The following is a 25,512-nucleotide window of genomic DNA, read 5'->3' as shown; positions in this document are numbered from 1 at the left end:
TTCTGATTTGATTATCTATTACATTTGAACCTCTAAAGCATTCCTAACTGAAATTGATTTGCCTGTCTTCATCCTCTGGGTATGTTTCCTGCCATATTTGTTTGAAATGCTTGTTCTACTAATCTTTTGTTCTCCATTGTGTTCAGGTGACCATACCATCTTAACTTAGTTCTTCTTTACATGTTGTTGTTGTTATTAATAATGTCAAGTTTGTTATGCATAACTTCATTCTTAATATTATTTTGCCATTGATTTCATCTATCCATCTCCAGAAATCTTGTTATGGGGACTCTTAGACTTAACTGTTTAATTTGTAATTCAATTTTCAAGTCGATAAAAAAGTTGTTTTGAGCTTGTTTATAATGCTTCTTCTTGGGAAAATGTTCAGGAAGTTAGAGGCAGTGAAGAAAACGAAGAAAGCATGTCAAAAGTTCCTGGCGAATAAGTCAACTTGTGCTCTTAGAGAATACAGAGACAAATGTAAGAAAGCAAAACACTGTTTAAAACTAGCTAAACAAAAATCATGGGAAGACTTTGGTAAGAATATAGAAAATAAATATCAGGAAGTAGCAAGATATTCTGGAGGTTGTTGAAAAAGCTCAGAAATGGAGGAAAGAGTGCCGTAAAAGGAATTAGAGATGATAAAGGTGACATGAAAATGGAAGAAAAAAGATATCCTTGATGTACAGTAATTATTTTGAAAAATTGCTAAATGAAACAATCAGTGACAGCACAGAGGTAAAAAACATTCAGCAGGCATGCAATGAGGAATCCATATCCATACTTGAAGTAGAAAAAGCCATCAAAGCCTGAAATGTGGAAAGGCAGCTGGAGTAGATGATATTCGACCAGAAATGCTCAAGTATAAAAGTCTTGCAGTGGCTGCACTGCATAGTTCCAAAGGCCTGGCCAGAGGGATAAATTCCTGATGATTGTAGTAGAGCTTTCATTGTATCTAGATATAAAAATGGAAATAAAACTGAATGTGAGAATTACAGAGATATTTCCCTTCTGAGTGTTCCTGGTAAGATTTATGCAAGTACTTGAGAAACGGTTGAGAAGGATTATGGAAGGGAAGCTTGGTAAAGAACAAGCTGGATTCAGGTGAAATAAAGGTTCTCATGATCAGATTTTCACTTAAATACAACAAAGATTTCTATTTAAGTTTTGTAGACTTGCAAAAGGCATATGACAAGGTGCCAAGAGAAAAGCTATTCAGAACACTACAGTTGTATGGTGTCAATGGGGTATTATATAAGTAACACTTAGTCTTTATTTTAGCTGTATGTCAGCAGTTAGAATTGAAGGAAGTACAGGAAGATGGTTTAATGTTAAATCTGGTGTCAGAAAAGGATGTATATTATCCCTCTCTGTTATTCTATGGATCACATTATGATGGAAAATGGTATTAAACATAATATGAAAATTGGAGATGTTAATCTCAGCTCTTTACTTTATGCAGATTATGTTATACTTCTAAATAAATCCAGTACAAGTCTGCAAGATTCCTTGACTAAATTGAATAGCTGTTGTAAGAGATTTGGTATGAAGGTCAGCAATAACAAGACAAAGACAATGAAAATAGGCAATAGTATTAAAAATAACAACTGTATTTTGAATGGAGAACCTATCGAACAGTAAAACATTTCAGCTACTTATGCATGATTTTTTAGTGAAGATAGTAAATTGAATGTGGAAATAGACAACAGAATCAACAAAGATGGTATGGTAGGAAGTCAACTGAATAAATTTATAATGAATAAGAGAAAAATTAATCACAAAACTATATTAGCTTTATGCAAGACAGTGTTCAAACCAATTTTAACTTATGGATCTGAGAGCTGGATTAGAAATGAAAAACTTGACCAAAGACTAGAGACCACAGATACGAGTCCTGAGAAAGATTAGTGGTATGAACAGATGACATCAATGGCAATATCATTTTAAAAACGAGAATATTATGAAAGAACTTGATATCGTTAGCATCCAGGAATGCGTTAGCAGAGCTAATCTGAAGTGGTATAACAAAATGGGAAAAGAAAAATTAGCAAAACCAGTTTCCAGGTTTGCAGGAAAAGACCCAGAGGAAGACCAAGATATAGATGGATTAATACAGTAAAAAGTGCCTTAGAAGAGAAAAATATGAGAGCTGATACTGTGTCTTGATAATGAGTCTTGACAGGTAACAGATTGATTTGGAGGAAAATTGTACATAGGAAGTTAGTAATGATGTAAGTTTTTCAGGTAGTACTATCATATCCTGTACACCCCTTGAGGGTGCATGTCAGGAATTTGATGATGATGATATAATGCTTGTTTGGTATTTGGTATTTTCATTTCATTATACAGCTGGTTTGGAGTGGGATTTCCTGAGACAGCTAGAAGAGGAGAGTAACTTCACAGTTAGAACAAGAGATCTGTTTAGAAAGATAAATAAAGTTAAATGGAAGTTTAAAAATAATTCGAGAATAAGTTTGATGGAAGAAGAAGTGAAAACAAGATAGAAAGAGTATATAGAGAATTTGTACAAGAAATTAATATTGATGGAAAATTTGAAAGGAGAGAATTTGGGAACCCATGGTAATGAAAAGGAAGTGATGTCAGCAGTGGAACAGCTGCCAAAAAAGGAAAAATTGATGCAGTACAGTGGAATTATTGAGAGCAGTTATGGATGAAATATATTAATTGAAATTTGTCAACAGATTTGAAAGAAAATATGCTGGCCTATAGATTGCAAAAATCGGATTCCAGAGATTGTGATTTAATTTCACAATCAAGTAAAGTTATGCTGAAAGTGATCCAAAAAAGGCTTGAACCATGCTTGGATAAAGAAATGTCAGAAGTGCAGTCAGGCTTTAAGAGAGGCAGAGGAACTGGAGACCAGATTCCAAACACGAGATGGATAATGGAAAGAGCAAGAGAATTTCAGAAGTATTCATCTGTTTTATTGATTATAAGAAAGTTTTTGATTGTGTGGATCACAATAGACTGCAGAATGTGATAAGATCAGTGGGAATACTTGAGCATATAATTGTCCTGATTAGAGAGCTGTATAACAACCAAGAAGCTTCAGTAAAAACAGCCTTTGGTAAAACAGTGTTTTGGTGGGAAAAGGGATATGGCAGAGTTACTGTGTCTGTATCTTTTTAATATTTATAGTGAATATGTTATGAGAATGGCCAACTTAGACAAAGACTCAGCAGGAATTAAGATTGGGGGCAGGAAAATAAATAATTTAAGATATGTCGATGATACAACCCTCATTGCAGAAACTAAGGAAGATCTTTAGGGTTGATTATGTTGGTTAAGTGGAAAGCAAAAAAAAGCGGCTTGATTTAAACATCACCATAACAAATGATAGCTTCTAGCAATTTGGATGATAGTGACTAATTCACAAATCTGCTTGACAGTGACTATTAAGTTTGGAAACCATTGGCTTTTCAATCGCAGTTTTTTTTTTCCCTCACTTTTCTTTTTCTATAACATGCTTCAAAAAAGCAATAAATACCTTTAGATTTTCCACCTGTATTATACATTTATAATGTCTGTTTAATTCCTTAATCATTCTCTCTCTCTCTCTGCTTCTCAGAACATTGAAAATTGGGGTCAGCTTTTATAAACGGAGCACTTGGGATGGAATTATAAAAGAATTGTACACAAGGCCACAATATAGTGTTAGTGACGAAAAACTTTTTCCCTGAAGAAGTGTGCCAGACAAACTGTTTATTTGAATGGTATCTATGCAATTAGGGTTTTGTGAGATGTGTATGTAAGCAAAGATATCAGACTACAAATTTGTTATGTATGTAAAGAAATGTTTGCAATTGGAATGCCATTATAGTTCATGTGCAAATAAACAAACAATATGTTTAGTTATTCAGTAGGAGAAATCTTACAAGTCCGTTGTCGCTTAGCATGGAGTTGAGACACAGAACACCAGTTCCTTGGCTTGACAAACGTTTAATTCTTAGAGCTACTGTAAATGTGACTGCTTGTTTAAAGAAAGTGCTATGGCATTATTATCTTTCCTTATCAGAAGTCTGAGAGATTCAAAACTGTAATTTTTTTTCTATTTTTAAAAATTAATAACACTTCATATGTGCATTAATGAAATATCATTCCGGTAGTTCAGAGCTCTTGATATAAATTGAACTGATTGTTGTTTTTTAATGTTGCCTTGGGTTTCCCATGTGGAATGTCTTTCAATCTGTTTCTTTATCTTGAGTCCACCATGATGCTCTGATCTTTCTTTACTTGCAGACAACAACTTGCTCACATGCCTTCCTGGCAAAATCATTCAGTATTTTCTTCTGATTTTACGATTGGGTTTCTGAGGTTTGGTTCTTGTTTTGATAATTTTTTTCAGTAATATTTTTATACATGAATCTGCAATTTATATCCAATAATGCTTGGCTTTGTTTTTAAAATTTTCCATTTTTTAAAATTTTTTCATTATGATATTCATTTTTACTCAAAACTAAATAGCGATTACTTCCTCTTTCGAATTCCTTGTAATCTGAACCAAACTGAAGATAGGAATATGAACAATAACATAAGCATATCACACATTTACATAAGTGCAATTAGAAGAACGATGGTACATTGTGCCCTTCGATTGGAAAAGGCCTAATTTCGATTCTCATCATAATGAGAGGAATCTTTATATGTTTTTTTTTTAAAATTGGAGGTGAGTTAGCTATTCTCATATGGAGGTAGTAGGGTTAAACTCGGGTTTTTCATCCTGCATACAGACAAATCGACCTATAGAACACATGCAATTTACGGACAAAAAATACTACTAGTGGTGGGCAATAGATGGTGTAGATGATGATAGTAGTGGCAGTTTAGCATAGTTGGTGGGTTTAAGTGAGGGAAACAGAGTGTAGAGTAGGTGCCCTCCCTTGATGAGTCTTTGGACTCCTTGGAGGTGTCACAAAATAATAATATAATCAGTAAGACTTCTACTATTGTTATGTAAACATTCTCTCCATATGAATTTATGTAGATATTTATGTTTGGGGTGTGGTATTAGTAATGACTAGTCAATGTCCTAAACAGAAATCTGCCTGATACTCATCATTATTAATAATTTCACTGTTTTCTTCAACTATTTCAAAAATATTTCTGTATGTTGAGTTCATTGCATTGTGGTGTTAAATTGAATTTGAAATTTTGAAAGTTCTGTGAGTTCTCAATTGCACTGCTTCATTTTCCTTGGGTAGTATAACTAGTATACCCACTGCAAAGATTTATGTTGCTATGTGTTTCATTTTTAGCTCGACTTACATTGAGATTGCATCTTGTGAATTATTTTACAAAACTTTGTTTGTTTGTTCATGGTAAGCTACCACCATTGGGTATAGCCTAACATCTGTTGTTCAAAATTGTAATGTACCCTTTTAGGTGTGATTTTTGGACAAATAATAATACACTCAACACTTCTTATATCAGAGATAAACATTGCAGAGAACTTGAGTTCTAGCTCAAGTACCGAAACATCAGTGCTGTTAGGACAATTTAGTATAGCAAACACATTATAGTTAACTTGCTCATTTTAACAAAGTACCAAAAGTTCCAGTTAAAGCTTCAGTATTATTTTAAAGTAAATTCACTGTAACAAGCTACCAGAAAGCCTTGAGTTGGTTATAGAGAGAATTGATCAAATTCCTTAGATCCCTTTAACTTTACAATAATGAAAATTGACTATAATTATATTTTATTTTGCATTCCTTATCTGCTTCAGGAGAAAAAGAAAAAACATGAAAAACTGGTGCCAGAAGAAATTTGAAATACTCCAACAGTATACAATAGGTTGACTGCAACTGTGTCAGGAGATGATAAATTCACATTACTGCGAATTTATCATCTGTAATAAAAAAAAACCTGTCGGCCTGGTTGGCGAGTGGTTAGCATATCTGCTCTCCAGCCAAGAGGCTGCGGGTTCGAGTCCCGCTTAGGCATGGTTGTTTGTGATCATCTTCCACCTTCATATATTCATTAATACAAGTGAATAAACACTCTCCCAAGATGGTATGATCACCATGGGAGAAGTAGACCCGACCCTCATGCAATGGGAGAGGCCTTTACCCCAGCAGTGGGGAAAAGTTACAGACTGGAAAAAATAATAAACAAATAACTTGGTCAATGCCACTCATTCAAGGTCATAACTTCACATTTTGATCAGTGAAACCTTATCAAAATGGACTAATAAAAAAGTGAATATATAGATGCTTGGGCAGCACCTGTGTCTTCTAAATAGTCCATGCTAAGGCAATTTGTGAATGCCAGGGAGTGTATTCTCGTAAGCTCTCTAGTCAACGTACTTCTTTTAAATAATCCTGGCTCTGATATCCATTTGACTTATATAAATTTGCATCGCTGAAATAAAGTCTTTTAGCTCTTTATTTTGAAAATTAATTAGTGTTATGTCTTCTTGTATATTTTAAAAGAAAAAGAAGAAATTATTACATTTTGATGAAACGTGATGGCTAAAGGGTTTTAAGATATGTTCTTTCTTCTGGTTATATCAGTTGCTTTAATATTATTTTTGTTCTGTGTATTTATCATAACTCCCCCCCCCCCCCATACAGACTACAGATCAAAGCTAATTGCAGCCATCATGTCAAGAAGCCTTGACAAACAAATTACATGAAATTAAGCATTGGCATCCTAGTTAACAAAGAGAAGAAAGGACATTGTTCTTTCTAGGCTTTGCATAGATCACGGTCATCTTCTTACACATTATTATTTACTAATGACGTACCTTTGTCACTACAGAGACCCTTGGATAAAGTTCCAATTTTTCCAAGGAAAAATATACAACATACAGTGGTTTCTCTATTCCCCTCCCCACGACAATTTCTACATAGAACATTTAGAGAGAGCCAAGCATTCAACACAGCTGCATTCAAATCAGAGGTCTGTTGTGCTATATTTGCTATTTGGTCCCATGGTCCAGACACATTAGATACATTTTTAATGCATATAAACAGCCATCACAAAAATTCGTATCACAATAGAAAAATAATCAATCAGCTGTCTAGATACATTAGTCACATGCCCTTGAAATGATTCATGATCTTTTTCTATTTATAGAATGCCAACATACACTGAAGAACATTTATGCTAAGAATCATGCTACTGTGCCCAACAATGTGGTATCTTTAAACACTAACACTCATAACCAGGAATGTTTATTCCAATGATATTGCACTCGTCAACCTATGGATATTTTTAGCAATTACTTGCCTATCCCCCCCCCCCCCCACTGCACTACCACAGCAAAACCATTCCTTATATCCAGGACATGTCGGATAGTCAGAACACTCTTAATAATATAAACTCCACACCTCATTCAAATCATATATCAAACTAGCAGTTCTTATTCTTTCAGCTTAGGACAAACTTCATTCTTGATCATAATCCAGGAGTGTATGAAATACCCATTTGTGAATTGGCTTACTTGAAGCATTTACCAAACATCTGGGAGACAAACATTTTAAGATCAGCTTTATACTTCTAAATTTTTTTTATCCAACAATAGATGGTGCCCAAATAAATACATCATAGGACTTCAGTCCTTTGTGTTGTCCATTACAGTTTTAACACTGTTCCCCATTAATAATTGACGGTAAGTTTTGCATATCGGAACAAACTATCTTGTGCTCTGATGATGCTGGATATGAAACAAATGAAATATTAGCAGCTGACTAAATAGATAACAAATCACAGTGAAGATATATACAGTCCTGTGTGTATTTAAACATTAAAAAACTTGCAATACATCCTTCAAATTTGACTGCTGACTTAGAGCTTTCAAATACAAACTATAGATATTCATTCATTTGTATAGTTTTAGCATGTTTTTAGCATTTATTCCCATTGGAATAAATTTTATAATATAAAATTTAATAATATAAACTCCACACCTCATTCAAATCATATATCAAACCAGCAGTTGTTATTCTTTCAGCTTAGGACAAACTTCATTCTTGATCATAATCCAGGAGTGTAAGAAATACCCATTTGTGAATTGGCTTACTACATACTGACTGTTCACATCAACCTTGGAGAACATAAGAAATAAATTCACCACCATTGTTACGGCATGTAAGGACAAACCATGCTTTAAACAGTCCTTCACACAGGATTAGATGGAAGAAAACCAGTGTGAAATACTGGTTTTCTTTATGTGTCTTTTTGCTATCCACAAAGATTGGAAACCTTTGATCTTTTCATAATATATTAGCTGATTATCTTAAAATAAAAATTGATTTTGCCAATCTTGTTTTATCTGAACCTGGCTTCTCTTTGCCAGAGCTATGTCATTACTCTTTTCTCTTCTCAAATACTCTTCTGAACCTTGCCCAGAATGCTCAGAGAAATGGGAAATTTTTCGTATTCGAATTATTTTCTGTTTTGTAGATTGGTGGAATGTGAGCTCTGTCCCGACCATCTGATCTCCCATCTTCTGACCTTTCTTTCTGAACGATGCACTGCAGTTGGCCACAGTTAGATTTTTACATCTCCATATATAAGCATCTCAGGTTAGATGTCATCTACACCTGCTTCCTGTCTATTTTCCATGTTTTTAATTTTACATACTTTGCATGTTTAGAATGAGTTTTATGCAATGGCTATTTGAAGAGGTTTTTATGTTGCCTTGTAGGATAATCGGGTATAGCTAAATCTGCTATTTAGCTATACCCAATTATCTTACATTAATTTTTAGTGGCAGCCAAATTTGATAAAATAATTAAATAAAAAGGAAAGGATAACTTTTGGTTTTATTATTTATCTTGTAGTTAAACATTTCCTAAATGTATAAAGAAATGCATTATTGCTTGTAATAATTAGAAATGTTTATATATAAACATTTGTATATTTTATATAAAAAGCTTTGTATATACTTATGACCTGTCGAAAACTGTTTGATTGTGATATTTTATTTTTAAAAAGGACTGACCCCTAGTGTTTATTTTTTTATTTCTGTAACATAAACTTGAGAGAATAAATTATCGAACTTTCCAACAACGTTTTCAGGGTATTGAAGAACTGCTGACTTGTTTCCAAGCTCCCTTCATCTCACTGCCATGTTGTTTACTATGTCAGGCAATGGTGCGTTTGCACAAACATATTTTGAAAGAGGAAGTTGAATTAGTGTGAGAGAGAATAATAGAACAGCTGTTGCATTCATTATTATTATTATTGTTCCGGGCAACTCCAAGGAGTCGACAGACTCATTGAGGGAGGCCCTACCATCATGTCAAGAACAACTATTCAACATTGACACAGTATCTATCATACCTTGCTTTGAACTCATTCACGGTCGTAGCACCCAGACAGACTCTGGAAGCTTATTCCACTCATTCACCACTCCAAGTAAAAAACCTAGCTCTAACTCCCTTGTCAACCACGCTCTTGCCCAGCTTCCATGCATTGCCCCTAGTCCTTCCACCACCAGTCATATTTTCAAAAATATCTTGTGGATCAATCTTATAGAAACCCTTCAGTAACTTGAATGTCTCAATCATATCACCCCTCCTTCGCCTATCGTCCAATCTCTGCAACCCACAAATCTTCAACCTATTCTCATAAAGTTCATTCCACAGACCTTCTATCATCTTGGTCACTCGTCTCTGGATCCTCTCCACTTCCTCCCCATCACGAAGAAATCCTGGTGCCCATAACTGGGCACAGTAGTCCAGATGGGGTCTTATCAAGGCTTGATACAGAGGAACAACAACTTGTTTGTCTCTGCATGTTGAAGTATTTTTCAGAAGCCAAGTGATTTGATGGGCTGATTTAGTCACTTTTGCAATGTGTCCCCTAAACTTCAATTCATTATCCACCAACACTCCCAAATCCCTGGCCTCATCAATCTCCTGGAGTATGGTTCCACCAATGCGATATACTGCTGCTATTCTTTTCACCCCAAAGTGCATAACCTTACACTTTGCCACATTAAATTGACATCCATTTTTCCTAACCCAGTTCTCCAAACTATCCAACTCATCCTGTAAAATTTTGACATCCTGTGCACTCACAATTGCTCTACCCAACTTTGCATCATCAGCAAACAAGTGAACAATTCCTCTCAAATCCTTTCCTGTATCATTGATGAACAAATTGAAAATTGATTAGAATGGAGAGAGACAACGTTTGAAAGAAGTTGGAAGTTCTAGGGAAGAAAATAGAGTTTTAAGGAATTTTTTAAGCTAAAAAGGTGGATAAGAGCATTATGAGGGAAACAAATAGTTATCCCAAAATTAACAGTTGAATTTCCTTTATATGAAGTAAAGTTGTGACAGATAAAAGTGATTATATAGTTTTTCCCGAAACATTGGACAGTTCCTTTTTGATACACTTTGAAGAAAATGTATTCCAGATAAACGTTGTAAACCCAAAAGAGATGAACTTTTGGTATTTTTTGGATAATGATGAAGCTTCCTCAAGGAAACAGGGTACTTTAAAATTATCTTCATATTCTAAAAAAATAGGTAAGGAACTGATACTGCAAAGAAGATATGAAAGAAATACATTTTTTTTTTAAGAATGTTGTAAAAAATTATTATTTTTTGTTTTAGAAGCTGTGTGTTATGAGCTTAAAGTTTGTATTCTCACAAAATCCTGTGAATTTGAAGAGAAGGAATCTTATTTAATGTTTATGTTCTTTACCTGTGCTTAATGTGTGGGCCTTTATTCTCCTTAGGAGATAAATTTAATTAAAAATGCAAAATTATATATAACACTTCTGGAACACAAACACCCACCATTTAAAGTAATACAGAAAAAAATCTACATCGATATTATTTGTAAATAAATATATTATTTTTGAATTTTCCTTGTCTCTCACTCAATCTCTTAATTTATCAATAATAACAATATCCCAGATACAAATCTGTGGTATTATCCATCACATATTATCCACAACTTATTATAATAATAAGTGGAATTAAAACAGCCTCATCCAGTCTTTTGTACAGTGTATCTGCATTGATCTCACTTGTATTCTTTCTGGCTAAGATTTAACTAATGAAATATATTTTTGACTTCTGTCCATTCTTCTTGTAGGTTTTCTCTGTTTCATTGCTAGTTGTCTCACTAAATATTTTATGTGCTTACTTCTTGTATCCTTAATATCATTTTTTTTTCTGTTTTGATATTGCTTGATCCTCTCTGATTTCTGTTATCATTGTACTTTTTCCATTGTTTTTAAGTATATTTTTAAGTATCCTTCAAAACATTTTGTAATCCTCATGATATTTATCTTCATATTTTTCCCAAAAGTTTTCCAGTCACTTTTGTATAGTTGCTTTTACATGTAACTTTGTTCTATCTGATGATGATACCTAGGAAATTGTCAATTCCATATTAACGTGTGTGTGTGTGTCACTATATAATCATTAACTGCAACTCTGTGTTGTTTATACAGTGACGCTCACCATAACCAATTTATAGGACAACCAAGAAATAACATGCTGTGGTGAATTTCCTTTAGAACAGCATTCTACCTATGGGACTCTGGTCAGGTCTTTTTTGATAGTGGTTTGTTCTAATGATTCCTATAGTGAGAGTTAACTGTGCTTGCTGTTGCTGTGATTAGGAATGATCACATTTTCACATGATTCTTCATTGCAAAAAAACAAGCTCATCCTAAGTGTGATGAGAGATATAATAATGATCTGCTAGTATATTAGTTGATTTTAATAAAGTGCATTCATCATGTGAAAATATGAAGTGATGTGGAGAAACTGTGATGTGGTGAAGTGCACTGAGGAATAAAATTAGCTGTTAATAACAGCCATCCAACAGAGAGGCTTCATTCATTGAATATGTGTGTTTAATTTAGCTTAGCATTGTAAACAAAATTTCCCAAGAGGATCGAGCAATATCAAAACAGAAAAAAAAAAAAATGATATTAAGGATACAACAATTTTCCAAGTACAGCACATGATCAATATCATTTCCTTGAGACATAAAATACGAGTGAACCATATTACAAATCTAGCAAATATTAGAACAGTTTTTAATAAAATTATTATCTTATCATTGTTTGGGTACCGTGATTTGTTTGTAAATCATGTTTTTATTTTATTTCATTTCATTCTTACTGGAAATTTAATTTGGGAACAGTATATTGACACTTTATGCTTTCACTCTCATTAAGTGTTATTTGTCTCTCAAAAGTTCTGGTTCAGGAAACAAAATATCACTAAAGATAGTCTTTCAACAAATTAACATTGTCTGTCATCGTATGAAGACTTTTTTTAAGATCAGTCAACTTTATTCACAAATGCACTAAGGCTAAGACATACATTCCTTTCTTTTGTATTGGTTATCACAACCTGTCACAACCAAGTAATTTGGCTGCTTTGAAACTTGCCATTATGTTTGTCTGCTGCATGTGTTTTTCTAACTAGTTTATCAGATTTTGTGAGATAAACTTCATATGAAATCAGCTAACTCACCTTCAATTGTAAAAAGGTCCATGTAAAGATTCATTTCATTCTGACAGGAATTGAACTTGGGTCTTTTCCGATCAGAGGGTGTAATACCCCCCCCCCCCCACCCACCCAAATGAAATGTTTATTATCTTTAGTAGAAGAAAGCTTGAAATCTTTAATATATATATATTTATGTGTTTGTGTTAAAAATAACATTTCCTTTAAAATTAAAATGTCAGGTGTGCCTGGTAATACAATGAAGATAGCATGCATAGTTTTCATTTTATTCAATGGAACAAATAACTATAATAATTTTTAGTTCTGTGTTATTTTTGTCTTAAAGAAGAAACTTTGACTCTGACTCTACTCTTGCCCTTTTAGAATGAAGCATTTTTATATATGGAACCAGAAAAACAAGTAATATCTCGATCAGGAGATGAATGTGTTGTTGCTCTGTGTAATCAGTGGTAAGTGTGTGAAGAAACATGAACTAGGAGGGGGGAAATCTGTTTTTAGGCATTAATAGAAAAAAATTAATATATCTTAAATATTTAATCTGGGATAATATGAATAATTTTGTTAAGGCTAGATTGAATGTTGCAAGTTAGTAGCAAAACTAAAATATTTTACTTTGGTATGATGCAGTATTCTGAACAGGATGAAAAACTGAATGAAGTTCCTAGTATTTTAAAAGTATATCATTTGGATATGTGTTGCTCATTTCCATATATTCAAATATAAGTAGTACAGTAAGACATTTTTAACTATATAGACTGTCAGATAGTTTTTACAGTGTGTGTGTGTGTGAAAAAAGTATGATGATCATATTTTTTATCAAGAAAAGTATCGCCTCTCTCAAAAAGAAATTTTTGAATATATAAATTTTATTGTCAACTAAGTTGCAATGGCTATACTGTATTGCCAGAAGGATTAGTGTGAGTGAGGCTTAAACAGCATTTTAATGACTGTCTTGTTCCCAACTTCCCACTCTCTTGATCATTTCGAAAAGTAAATGAAAGCAGCTTACTACTAAAGAGTAACTGCAAAATGTCCATATGTGCTACTCTAGAAAACTGCATCTCAAAGACTGAAAAAAAGCCAATATACAAGCAAGCTATTTAAAAAAAAAAAAAAAAGAAAAGTAAAAAAAAAACAAGTAGTACTTATAGGCTGCTAAAGTCTATAAGTACTAATCCCCCCCCCCCCTTTTTTTTTTTTTTTTTTTTTTTTTTTTTTTTTTTTTTTTTTTAATAGCTTGCTTGTATATTGATTTTTTTGGTCTATGGGATGCAGCTTTCTAGAGTAGCATGTATGGACATTTTTGCAATTACTCTTTAGTAGTTCACAGGTTATACTGATTATACAGAACAGGTTATACTGATATAAATATACTTTATTTTCCCTTGGCTAGTCTTTAACACAATCAAAACTTGGTCATGCATCTGCAAGCATAACACAAAGGTTATAGTGTGGTTTTTCATTTCTTCAAATTCTGATGATGAGGTATCTGCACAGTATTTTAAAATTTCCCTCTTAAATTTACTTTCATTGTAAATTATTAATCTGCATTAAGACATCTCGCATTTCAATTTCTCTTTTAAAATAGATTTTAATTACTAAAAGAAAGAGCCATAAGGCTTCATTTCGGTGATGCAAAATTACATAAGCAAAGTGGATACTAGATCCGACATTATTTCAAATCTGAATATTTGTAGAAACTATGAAAGTTTAGTAAGTTGACATTGAGAGCTTATGAGAATGCAATCCTCAGCATCTCTGAGTTGCCTTAGCTTGCACTACTTGGGCAGTGCTCATGTCTTTTAAGTAATGCAAGCTAAGGCAACTTGGAGATGCTGAGTGTTGTATTCCTGTAAGCTCTCAGGTCAACTTATGAAACTTTTTGTACAAACATTCGTTTTTCAAATAATGTTGGATCTAGTATCCACTTTGCTTATGTGATAGCTTTTCTTTAGTTTGATTTGCATCTTAGTTTCTTATATTGCTTTTAATGTTTGCTTAGTGTGAATCATACAAATTATTCTGTGTTTTAATTCTTATTGTATTCTCAGTACAATTGACTCTCACTATAGCAAACACCATCATTGTCATATGTAACCCTCAAGGAGTATATGGAGTATTATGATGTAATATATGAAAAAAATTGCATCGTGTAACTTTTGGTGATCTTGTGCACATAGGTTCTCCGTCTTACTCGGGTCTCTTTTTTCAACAGTTATAAATTCATGTTGGTAAGTTCGTTTCTGTTGTCCATCTGACTCTTCAACTGTATCTTTCTCGTGTCCTTAATCTTCCCCACCATAATTGCATTTTCCAGTGCTTCATCTGCTTGTATAATATTTGCAAAGTGCATTAACTTCTGTTTAGCAATCAATACCTTCAAGAACCATTCTGTTTTTATGTTCTCTAAAACCTTCTTTTTAATTATTCTTGAAATCCATAGGATTAATCTCATCCACATCCATAATTCAAATGAATCAATTCACTTTGTCTGTTTTCTTTATGATACAGTTTCCACACCCATACATCACCACTGGAAACATCATTAATTCTAACTTTCATGTCTTTACTAACATCTCTACCATTCACACTTTTTTTTATCAAGTTTGATGCAATTTTTTTTTCCCATAGCTATTTTTTTAATTCATTGTTTAAATTTCTGTAGCTGTCACTGTTATTCATGTCAGACTTTCTGGAACAGAAAACTACATAGACAGCGGGATGTAAATAAATAATTTAATAATTATTTACAACCAACATTTCGCTAGTTTAAGCTAGCATTATTAGAGGCAATTTAATACACTCAGTAAAGACAGAAACTAAAATGACCTTGATAACAAGGACATCATTCTTATAATTTTAAGAATGATGTCCTTGACAGAGGAAAAGCATTTGACAGAGTTAAAAGAATCATTTTATTTAACATATTAAAAGAAAGACAAATACCAAATAATATTCTAAAAGCTATCATAAGTATATATGAAAATAATTAAATACAAATAAGATTATCATCATCATCAGATTCCTGCCATGTACCCTCAAGGGGGTGTACAGGATATGATAGTACTACATGAAAAATCTACATCATTGCTAACTTCCTATCTACAATTTTCCTCCAAATCAGTCTGTTACTTGTCAAGACTCCAACATTATCAGATCTTATATTTCTATTGTCTAAGGCACTTTTTCCGTATAAATCCACCTATATCTTGGTCTTCCTCTGGGTCGTTTTCCTGCCAACCTGGCAGAGAACACTTGTTTTGCTAATCTTTCCTCTCCCATTCTATTTAAGTGACCATACCACCGGATACCACCTGAGATTAGCTCTGCTAATGCATTCCTGGATGCTGACAATGTCAAGTTCTTTCCTAATATCCTCATTTTTAATATGATATTGCCATTGATGCCATCTGTTCACGCCTCTAATCTTTCTCAGGACTCTCATATCTGCAGTCTCTAGTCTTTGGTCAAGTGTTTTACTTCTGACCCAGCTCTCAGACACATAAGTTAAAATTGGTTTGAACACTGTCTTGTATACAGCTAATTTAGTGTTCTGACTAATTTCTCTCTTATTCCATATGAATTTATTCAATTGACTTCCCACCATACCAGCTTTGCTGATTCTGTTGTCTATTTCTATATTTAATTTACCATCTTCAGTAAAAATCGTGCCTAAGTAACTGAAATGTTTTACTTGTTCCACAGGTTCTCCATTCACAACACAGTTGACATTTTCAATGATTCTGCCTATTTTCATTGTCTTTGTCTTTTTAATGCTAACCTTCATACCATATCTATTACAACAGTTATTCAATTTAGTCAGAGAATCTTGCAGACTTGTAGCGGATTTATTTAGAAGTATAACATCATCCGCATAAAGCAAAGAGCTGACATTAACATCTCCAATTTTGATATCAGGTTTAATGCCACTTTCCTTCATAATGTGATCCATATAGATAATGAATAACAGAGGGGATAATGTACATCCTTGTCTCACACCAGATTTAACATTAAACCATCTTCCTGTACTTCCTTCAATTCTAACTGCTGACTTACAACTCGAATAAAGACTAAGTATTGCTTGATATAATGCCCCATTGACACCATATAGCTGTAGCGTATTGAATAGCTTCTCTCTTGGCACCTTGTCATATGCCTTTTCCAAATCGACAAAACTTAAATACAGATCTTTGTTATATTCCCATGCTTTCTCGACTATTTGTCATAAAGTGAAGATCTGATCCTGACAGCCTCTATTTGGCCTGAATCCAGCTTGTTCTTCACCAAGCTTTTCTTCCACAATTCTTCGCAATCATTTCTCAAGTATACTTGCATAGATCTTGCCAGGAACACTCAGTAGGGAAATACCTCTGTAATTCTCACATTCAGTTTTATTTCCCTTTTTATATATGGGTACTATGAGAGCTCTACTCCAATCATCGGGAATTCGTCCCTCAGTCCAGGCTTTCTGAACTATGCAGTGCAGCCACTGTAAGACTTTTATACCACCATACTTCAGCATTTCTTCAAATAAAATTAAATCATGAGATATCATATACAAGAGAGATAAACCCAGGGGTCTGACAGGAATGTCCCCTTTCAGCAACTCTTTTTAATATTTATCTAAATGAAATAATAATAAAATTTAATAAAACTTTTCATGAAGGTATTAAACTTTCTCCTACTGTGAACTTAAACACTCTCCTTTTTACCAATGACCAAATAATATGAGGGCTGTTTGATAAATCTGTGCCAAGTCTAAGATAGGGTGCTACCAGTACATATCGAGGTTATTTTTAGTTGCTGGCAACTGTTGGAGGATCACACACTAAGTTTCAGTCAGATAGATCTATTACTCTGTGTTTGGCATTCATTTGAATTGATCAAGTATCGGGATTTGTGAAAAATGGATGAGAAAGAATTTTGTGTAGTGATTAAACATTATTTTTTGAAAGGCAAAATCGCTCAGGAAACCAAAGTTAAGCGTGATAAACATTATGGTGAGTCTGCACCTTCGATTAGAACAGTTCATAAGTGGTTTAGTAACTTTCAAAGTGGCCACTTGAGCACAAGTGATGCTGAAAATTCTGGACACCCCGTTGAGGTCACTACTTTAGAAATTATTGAAAAAATTCATGATATGGTGATGGATGACAGAAGAGTGAAGATGTGTGAAATTGTTAAGGCTATGGACATCTCAAATGACCGCATACATAATATTTTACATGAACATTTACATATGAGAAAACTATCCGCAAGATGGGAGCCGCATTTGCTCACACCGGATCAAAAGCGCCAACATGTGAACTATTGCAGAATTGTTCGATTTATGCTACAACATCCTTTTGCATTCCCCCCCTCCTCCTCCCCACACACACATACTCTCCAGATTTGGCTCCCTCAGACTAAGATCTGTTTCCAGACATGAAAAAAATGTCTGGCAGGAAAGAGATTTTCATCAAATGATGAGGTGATTGCCTAAACAACTGCCTATAGACCTCAAAGGAGACTATGTTGAAAAATAAAAAATGTTTATCCCAAAAAAATCATGTTTTCTTCACTTTTTCACGGCCTTATCGAACAATCCTCATAATTACAAATTCTGAAGATAACTTACAGAAAGATATTTTAAATTTAAATGAGATAGCCAAAGATTATGGAATGATAATATCAACAGAAAAATCAAAAATGATGGCCTTTAAAGGACAAGAACCAGTAAGAACTAAAATAGTATTAGATAACAAGATTTAGAACAGGTGAATTCATTTAACTACCAAGGATGTATGATTACATATGAAAATGAAAAAGATATAAACCTAAAAACTGCAAAATATTTAAAAATAACAGGTGTAATTAGCTCTATATTTAAACCTAACCTAGTACAAAAACAACCCAGACTAAAACTATACAGTACATTAGCCCTACCAGTCCTATTGTGTTGAAGTGAAATCTATTCAATCACAGAAGAAATAAAGAAATTATGAAAGAATTAAACCAGGAATCAGTAATAGACAAAATTTAAAAATATAAACATAAATGGGTGGAACATGTTGAAAGAATGAAAACAAAAAGATTACCAAAACAAACCTTAAATTACAAACCACAAGGAAAAAGAAAACCAGGATGTCCTCTTAAGAGATTCAACGATGACTTCTAAGGCCAGAACAGGCCACCCCTAGGCTAAATCGCAGACACGCATGATGATGATATCTTATTTATTTATTTTTCTGCCTCTAACTGTAATTCATGCTGGGTCTTTATCTAATCAGTCATTCTCTTATAACATATTCACTATAAATATTAAAAAAGGTAGGAAGACAATATATGCCCCTTCCTCACCCTTTTTTTTCCCACTGAAACATCTATTTCTCCAAAGGGAATTTTTTATTGAAGCTTCTTGGTTGTCGTATAGTTCTCTGATTATGAGAATTAGTTGCTCTAATATTACCATTACTCTCATCGCATTTTACAGTCTTATGATCAGCACAGTCAAATACTTATAATTAATAAAACAAATTATTTACTTTCTTTTGAAATTCCCTTGTTCCTTCTATAATCCATCTCATGCTCTCTGTCTAGTCTCTAGTTCCTCAACTTCATCTGAAACTTTTCTGTTCTGGTATTTTTCTATTAACATATGGTTCTAGGCCCCCTCCCTTTTTTTTTTTTGTGTGATTAACATAACTTTACTTGCATCTGAACTTAAAGCAATGGTTCTGTAATTCTTATAATCTCTGAGATTTGACTCTTTCTGAAATTAGGATGAATACTGATGTTTTCCAGTTTCTAAGCTATTATATTTCTTTCAAATCTGTTGACAGATTTCAATTAATACAAGGTGTGACAAATTCCCAGAATGGCCTTATACTATTGTGCACGTCTGGACACGTCTGTGCTTTTACCTTGAGTTGTATTAAAACGATGAATGGAGTTTAGAACAGCTCATTGATATCAAGTTTTGTGCACAATTAAGGGAAGCAAGGGAAACTCTAGATGTATCAATAGTGGTTTATGGTGATTTAAAAAGTCTAGCACGTGCAAGCGGCATAAGAGTTTATAGAAGAATAGAAAGATTATTATATGACACCTCCAGGGAGTCCAAAGACTCGTCGTCGAGGGTGAGCAACTACTTGACAACTCTCCATCTCCACCACTTAATCCACCAACTACAATGAACTACAACTACACCAATGCCATCTACTGCCCACCACCACCATTAGTATTTTCACAGACAATCACAAGATGTGAGAGATAACAAAAGAACTTTCCAAATTTTCAAATGTGAAAATTTGGAAAGAGTGTGGCAGTTAGTTAGTTAGGTCAGATGATTAAGTTCAGAGGTAATGGTAGAAGAATTAAATTTAAACAGAGAAACAGTAAAGATTTTGATGGACAATTTGGGAATGCAAAAAATTTCTGCAAAGATGGTTCCACGAATTTTGAGTGAAGGTAGTGGCAGAATTATGCTTGTTCTGATCTTTCTTGCATTCATAGAATTATTACTGGTGATGAAACTTGATACTTTCACTACAGCTGTGAAACAAAATGCCACAGCATGCAATGGAAAACATCTTCTTCACAGAGACTGAAAAGCCATGAATATTACAATCAGATCAGGACAATGTTGGTTTATTTTTTTATTGCGGAGGCATGGTTCCCTTCAAATTCATTGAACAGAGATAAACAGTGAATCAACATTGTTATTCAGAAGTGTCCCCAGTGTTACGTGAAGCAATTCATATGAAGAGACCTCAGCTTTGGTGCAACAACTGAATCATCCATCATAACAATGCTGTAAGTTTCTGGTTAAAATGTCAATCACAAAATTGTACCATCCTCCTTTGTATTCACTAGACTCAATCCCTTGCGACTTTTGGTTCTTTACACATTTTTTTGCTATTCTTCTCTCAATCTTTTTGCCAGATTACTTCTTTACTACTCCTAATCTAGAGCTAAACTTTCTTGTAACTTCATTTATGTTTCTAAACAGATGTCTTGTTCTTCCTGTAATGTTACTGTTTTCATTTCCTCTGCACCTTTTATGTAGATGTTTTTTCTTTATCTTTTCTGGACTAGCTCTGAAAATTGCATTCAGCTATCTCTCTTTTTTTACCTAAAATTTAATTTTCATTCATCTGCTGTTTGACCTTCCTCTGAAATCCATTTACAATCTTTCTTTCATGTTGATTTAATCAGATTTCTGCATTAATTGAAATAGGTCTAGTTCCCACTTATGAGACCTCAATAAATGTTGAAACCAATCAAAAGTATAGCAGTATATACTTCCAAAAAAGAAGTGCACTTTTTGTTATAGAATATTAAGGCAATCGATGTGAAGTCATCAGCATCTATACACAAGTACCTAGTCATGAAGATGCTTTACAAACAAACTTTGTTTGTTACACTTGGATAAAGGAGTAAACAAGAATATAAATAATAAATTATACAATAACCACAGTAATTAACTTTAATGAAATGAAAGTACAGGTATTTCATATGGAAATTAACAGTACATCATCACTGTGCAGAAACAAGCAAATCAAAGGAACTGGGATACAAAGTACATACAGCAGTTGGTGGTTTACCAATTAAAAACTGTTGCCACTTGCTAGAAATGAATATTAATAAATATTCATTTCTATTATTATTAAAAACTATTTTGATGTTACATAAGATAACCCAAACTTTTGGGGGGGAGAGAGAGAGAGACAATTGTTCCATTTCAGATTTGGCTGATATAAAAGACTGCGCAACTTTCTTTGAAAAGGCGTTCATATTTAAACCTGCATCTATGGAGAAGACGAGCTTTATCCCACTGGGTAAATCTTTGATCTGCTTGTTTCTACACACTGATGATGTACTGTTAATTTCAATAAGAAATATCTTTATTTTCATTTCATTAAAATTAATTACTGTGGTTATCATGTAATTTATTATTTATAGTCATGCCACAGGTACCTTTTAAAGATTAAACTAGAATATAATTTTGTAGCAAGTTCAATTTCAGTTTACTCTCAAATTAAGCTTACTCTCTCTCTCTCTCTCTCTCTCTATAGTAAACTGTTGAAAAGCCCTGACCAGATCTCCATTAAACACAGTGCTCTTCTCAAGGAAATTCGCTATGCCAAATCAATACAATATAGCAAATTTGCCTATATTCTTAAGGGACATCCCCTGGTATAGTAGCACTGGTTATTCCTATGATTAAATATTAAAACATAAATGATATATATTCAGCCATATATTAAAAAGTGATAACATGAAAGATGTTTTTAGACATACCTTAGGGAAGATCTTTGTGTTCTTGACTTGTTGATTGTAAAATATTTGGGACATAATTTTGACAGAACAGTGTTGGTAGATATAAACTCCTAACCCAAACTCTTAAAAGAAGAATAAATTACAAGAGGAATCAAACTCACAAGAATAATAATTTACAAGAGGAATTTAAAACCTTTCATTGTTTACATTTTTTATGGACATTTTTTACTAGAAGGGAATAAAATAAACATAAAAATATATATTAAGTTTTTTTTTTGAAAAAACAAATACATTCTGTGTGACATAATGAACTTCCATTAAGAATGAAGAAAATGAAAATATAAGAATTACAGTGTATGGGCCATTTTGACTGGGAGTCGTCTTCAGGGTGTGGGGTAATAATGAAAGGTGAAGTTTGTGCTAAGTTAGCTTTTATGGTTGCATCGAGTTTTTTAGTGGTTGCTCATTGGTGGAAATATCGGATTTATTTGAATATGGTGGAGCTTCCAATTCTCTGAGATCATGTGGGGATGGGGACATTTATGGAATTGCTATCACATCTTATAGCAATGGTTTCTGAAATTCTTAACATGGTTTCGTTATTTTGAAGGTCAAGTATGATAGCTTTTTTGATTTGGAGAATGTGGTTTTGTTCGAATGCATGGGTTGCAATTTCGGTTTTACCAGTATTTGATTTTTTATTGTTTTGGTTTTTGTTCTTATTGCTTAGATGTTTGGGAATGGGTACGTTATGGTCATGAAAATGTTCTTGTAGCTGCCACCATAGCGATTTGATTGTCGAGGCATGTGTAAGTAACTTTGCATTTGCATTGACAAGGAAATTTGTATACTGTGCATTGTGGTATCCTGGTATTTCCCTGTATGAGTGAAATTTGGTGGGTTTTAAAAGAGTAGCCAGTTTGTAATTGGTAGTAAAAACTAATTTAAAATGTGTGTGCTTAAAAATATATTTAAATACTACTAAGTATTTTGGATATATGGTAATTTTAATGTGTTGAAAATTTTTTCTTTGGTTGTAAGACTGGTTAATTGATTTTTGGCTATTTGGTTTGTGTAATTTATTAATTGCATAGGATAATTTTGGTTTTGAAAATCGGGGTTAATTTTTTAATTTCTTTATTAAGGTAGAAATATGTGTTTATAAATTGTGAGAGAATAACTGATTTTTTTTTTAATGGGGTGTGGATGATAGAAATTAAAGTGCTGATACTTCTTGATATGTGTTGATTTATGGAATATTTTTGTTTTTATATGGTCATTGTGAAGAAGGCATTTATTGAGATATATATATATATATATATAAAACATTAAATGAGATAAAAGGACAGAAGAAAGTGATGATTAGTTTTACTTTATGACTTTTAGAGAACAGTCACGACTAAAATTGCAGGTGTGTTTTGTTATTCTTTAAAAGAGATTGCCAGAGTGTTAGAGTTAACTGAAAACAAACTAGATTATTCTGCTCAAGTTGATTGTCTCTTCTAATAAATATCTGAGACATTACTTTGCTGTCCAAATCTGAACATTCAGACTATGTCTGTATCCAAGTTCTGGGGAATAATTTACTGTTAACTATCAGTAATTTTTATTTTTATAATGATGTATATACTCGTTGTATATTCATAACCATTCATTGTTTCTTTTAAGCTCTAATAACATGTTCTCTTTCTCGTGTGACTGAGATTTCGGTAGTGAACGTGAACTGTAGGACTTAAGTTATTTTTAAATGTAAGTCACGGTTATTTTACAATTTAACTTCCTACTGGCTGAAGTGGATGAAATACTAGGATTTTCATGGATCAAAACTTCAGTAGCATTCTGCTTATTATCAGGCGAGTGTTTAATGGCACTTGTGATATAGTTAAAGATTATTAGATACACATATTCACAGGAGTAAAGAATAATAACTTTTATTATTGCAAATAATTTAACTAAACAAGCTGAAGCTTAAAGCAAAGAGAAGAAGAAGCAAATATTTCAGCCAAAAATTAACAGGCCATCATCAGTGCATCAGCATAATCACAAAATGAAGCTAGAACCAAGCATGTTAATCCTATTTTACACATCCTGGCTGAGCCATGTGCTGGGATGCCACCATACAGCTAGTTACAAAACAAAATGAGATTACAATTAAAGCTAAAATTAAAGTGATTTGAAATGCAACAATTAACAGAATCTAGATAAATAACATGATTGAATGGCAGCATATATTAAAAGGAGCGTGCAGAGTGGTGGTGGTGGTGGGGGGTTATTGCTTGCCATTGCCATTTATAAGGATGAGACTCTCCCAAATCTTGGAAATGGATAGGCAGTCATTCCGATTTAAGTTTGGCTGGTGTAGAAGTGATTCAGCACTCGCTTTAAATAACTGCCCAAACCTAAACTGGCATTGTTGTAAAAAGTGGTTATTAGAGAGGATATTGTGATCAGTATTCGCTCCATGCTGAGCAAGGCAAATTTTTCAGGTTTATTGTTGTTAATATAAGATAAGTCTTTCTTTTAAGGTTACACGGTGATCAGTATTCATATTTACGAATTTAGGGACACAAAACACACGTGTTGAAATTATTATTTTACTAATTATTAATAAAATAACACTTGATGTTTCGACCCCTGTATTGAGGTCATCATCAGAAGGATACATGTGTATAGGGAACCAAGCCACATGCTCTTGCACTCTATACCAGTAAATTAAATCTACTCAGGCTAAGAAAAAGATTAATCTGTCAATTAATCTTTTTCTTAGCCTGACCTCTAGCGATAATTAAATAAAATAAAAATTGGAAAAAAAATTAATTAAATAAATAAATAATAATAAAAAAATTTAAATAATTAGTAAATAAAATAAATAAAAACTACAATAAACTCTGCTAAAGTCCTCATGTACTAAGATTCTTCTGGATTTGTACAGTTCAGATTGTTATACTATGATTTTCTTCAGGACTCACAGTTCAAGTTGCTATTTAATGTTATTTGAGTATGTAAAATGTTCAAACATAATCCAAATCTGAACAGAAATGATGGCCTAACCATTCCAAGAATGTGGAGGACCCATTTCCAACCTTTACAGCAACCAGAACAAGCCAAAGAAGTCCTGCTACAAGAAGACTTGAAGTGTTTTTCTTCCTTAACATTAAATAGCAACTTGAACTGTACAAGTCCTGAAGAAAATCATAGTATGAAAATCTGAACTGTACAAATCCAGAAGAATCTTAGTACATGAGGACTTTGGCAGAGTTTATTGTACTTTTTTATTTATTTTATTTACTAATTATTTAAATTTTTATTATTATTATTTATTAATTTAATTTTTTTAATTAATTTTTTTCAATTTTTATTTTATTTAATTATCGCAGGAGGTCAGGCTAATAAAAAGATTAATTGACAGCGTAGATTTAATTTACCAGTATAGAGTGCAAGAGCATGTAGCTTGGTTCCCTATACACATGTATCCTTCTGATGATGACCTCAATACAGGGAGTGAAATAATCATTTCAACACATGTCCCTAAATTCGTAAATATTTAAATATAAGATAAGTGTTCTTGTAGTTGTTTTTTGACTGAACACCTTGTTTGTCCAAAGGATTTTAAGGAACGTAGGAACTGAACCGTACCTTTTTAGGATTTTTGCAATCACCTCTGAGATACCTGCAATGTATAGGATAGTGACTCACCACTTTGAGGGTTTATTAGAGTTGGCTTGTATGTGTCCAGGATGCATTTAAACTTCCTTGAGGTGAAGTCATTCTGCAGTATAATGTATTT

General features: G+C 33.1%; 1 protein-coding gene across 2 annotated transcripts in view; it reads left to right on the top strand.

The window, feature by feature from the left end:
• LeuRS (Leucyl-tRNA synthetase) overlaps window positions 1–25,512 on the top strand; it is a 388,197-nt gene that overhangs the window by 167,827 nt on the left and 194,858 nt on the right. For both annotated transcript variants that reach the window (XM_090395982.1, XM_090395980.1), the window contains exon 14: window positions 12,828–12,913. In XM_090395982.1, the coding sequence (XP_090252108.1) occupies window positions 12,828–12,913 (86 nt within the window). The remainder of the gene's footprint in view (window positions 1–12,827; window positions 12,914–25,512) is intronic.

Source organism: Typopeltis vanoorti, chromosome 7, assembly GCF_054136105.1.
Source record: "Typopeltis vanoorti isolate ZY-2024b chromosome 7, IOZ_Tvanoo_1.0, whole genome shotgun sequence".
In the NCBI taxonomy this organism is placed as follows: domain Eukaryota; kingdom Metazoa; phylum Arthropoda; class Arachnida; order Uropygi; family Thelyphonidae; genus Typopeltis; species Typopeltis vanoorti.
The sequence above is the reverse complement of the archived record's forward strand: the minus strand, read 5'-3'. Positions and strand labels throughout refer to the sequence as shown.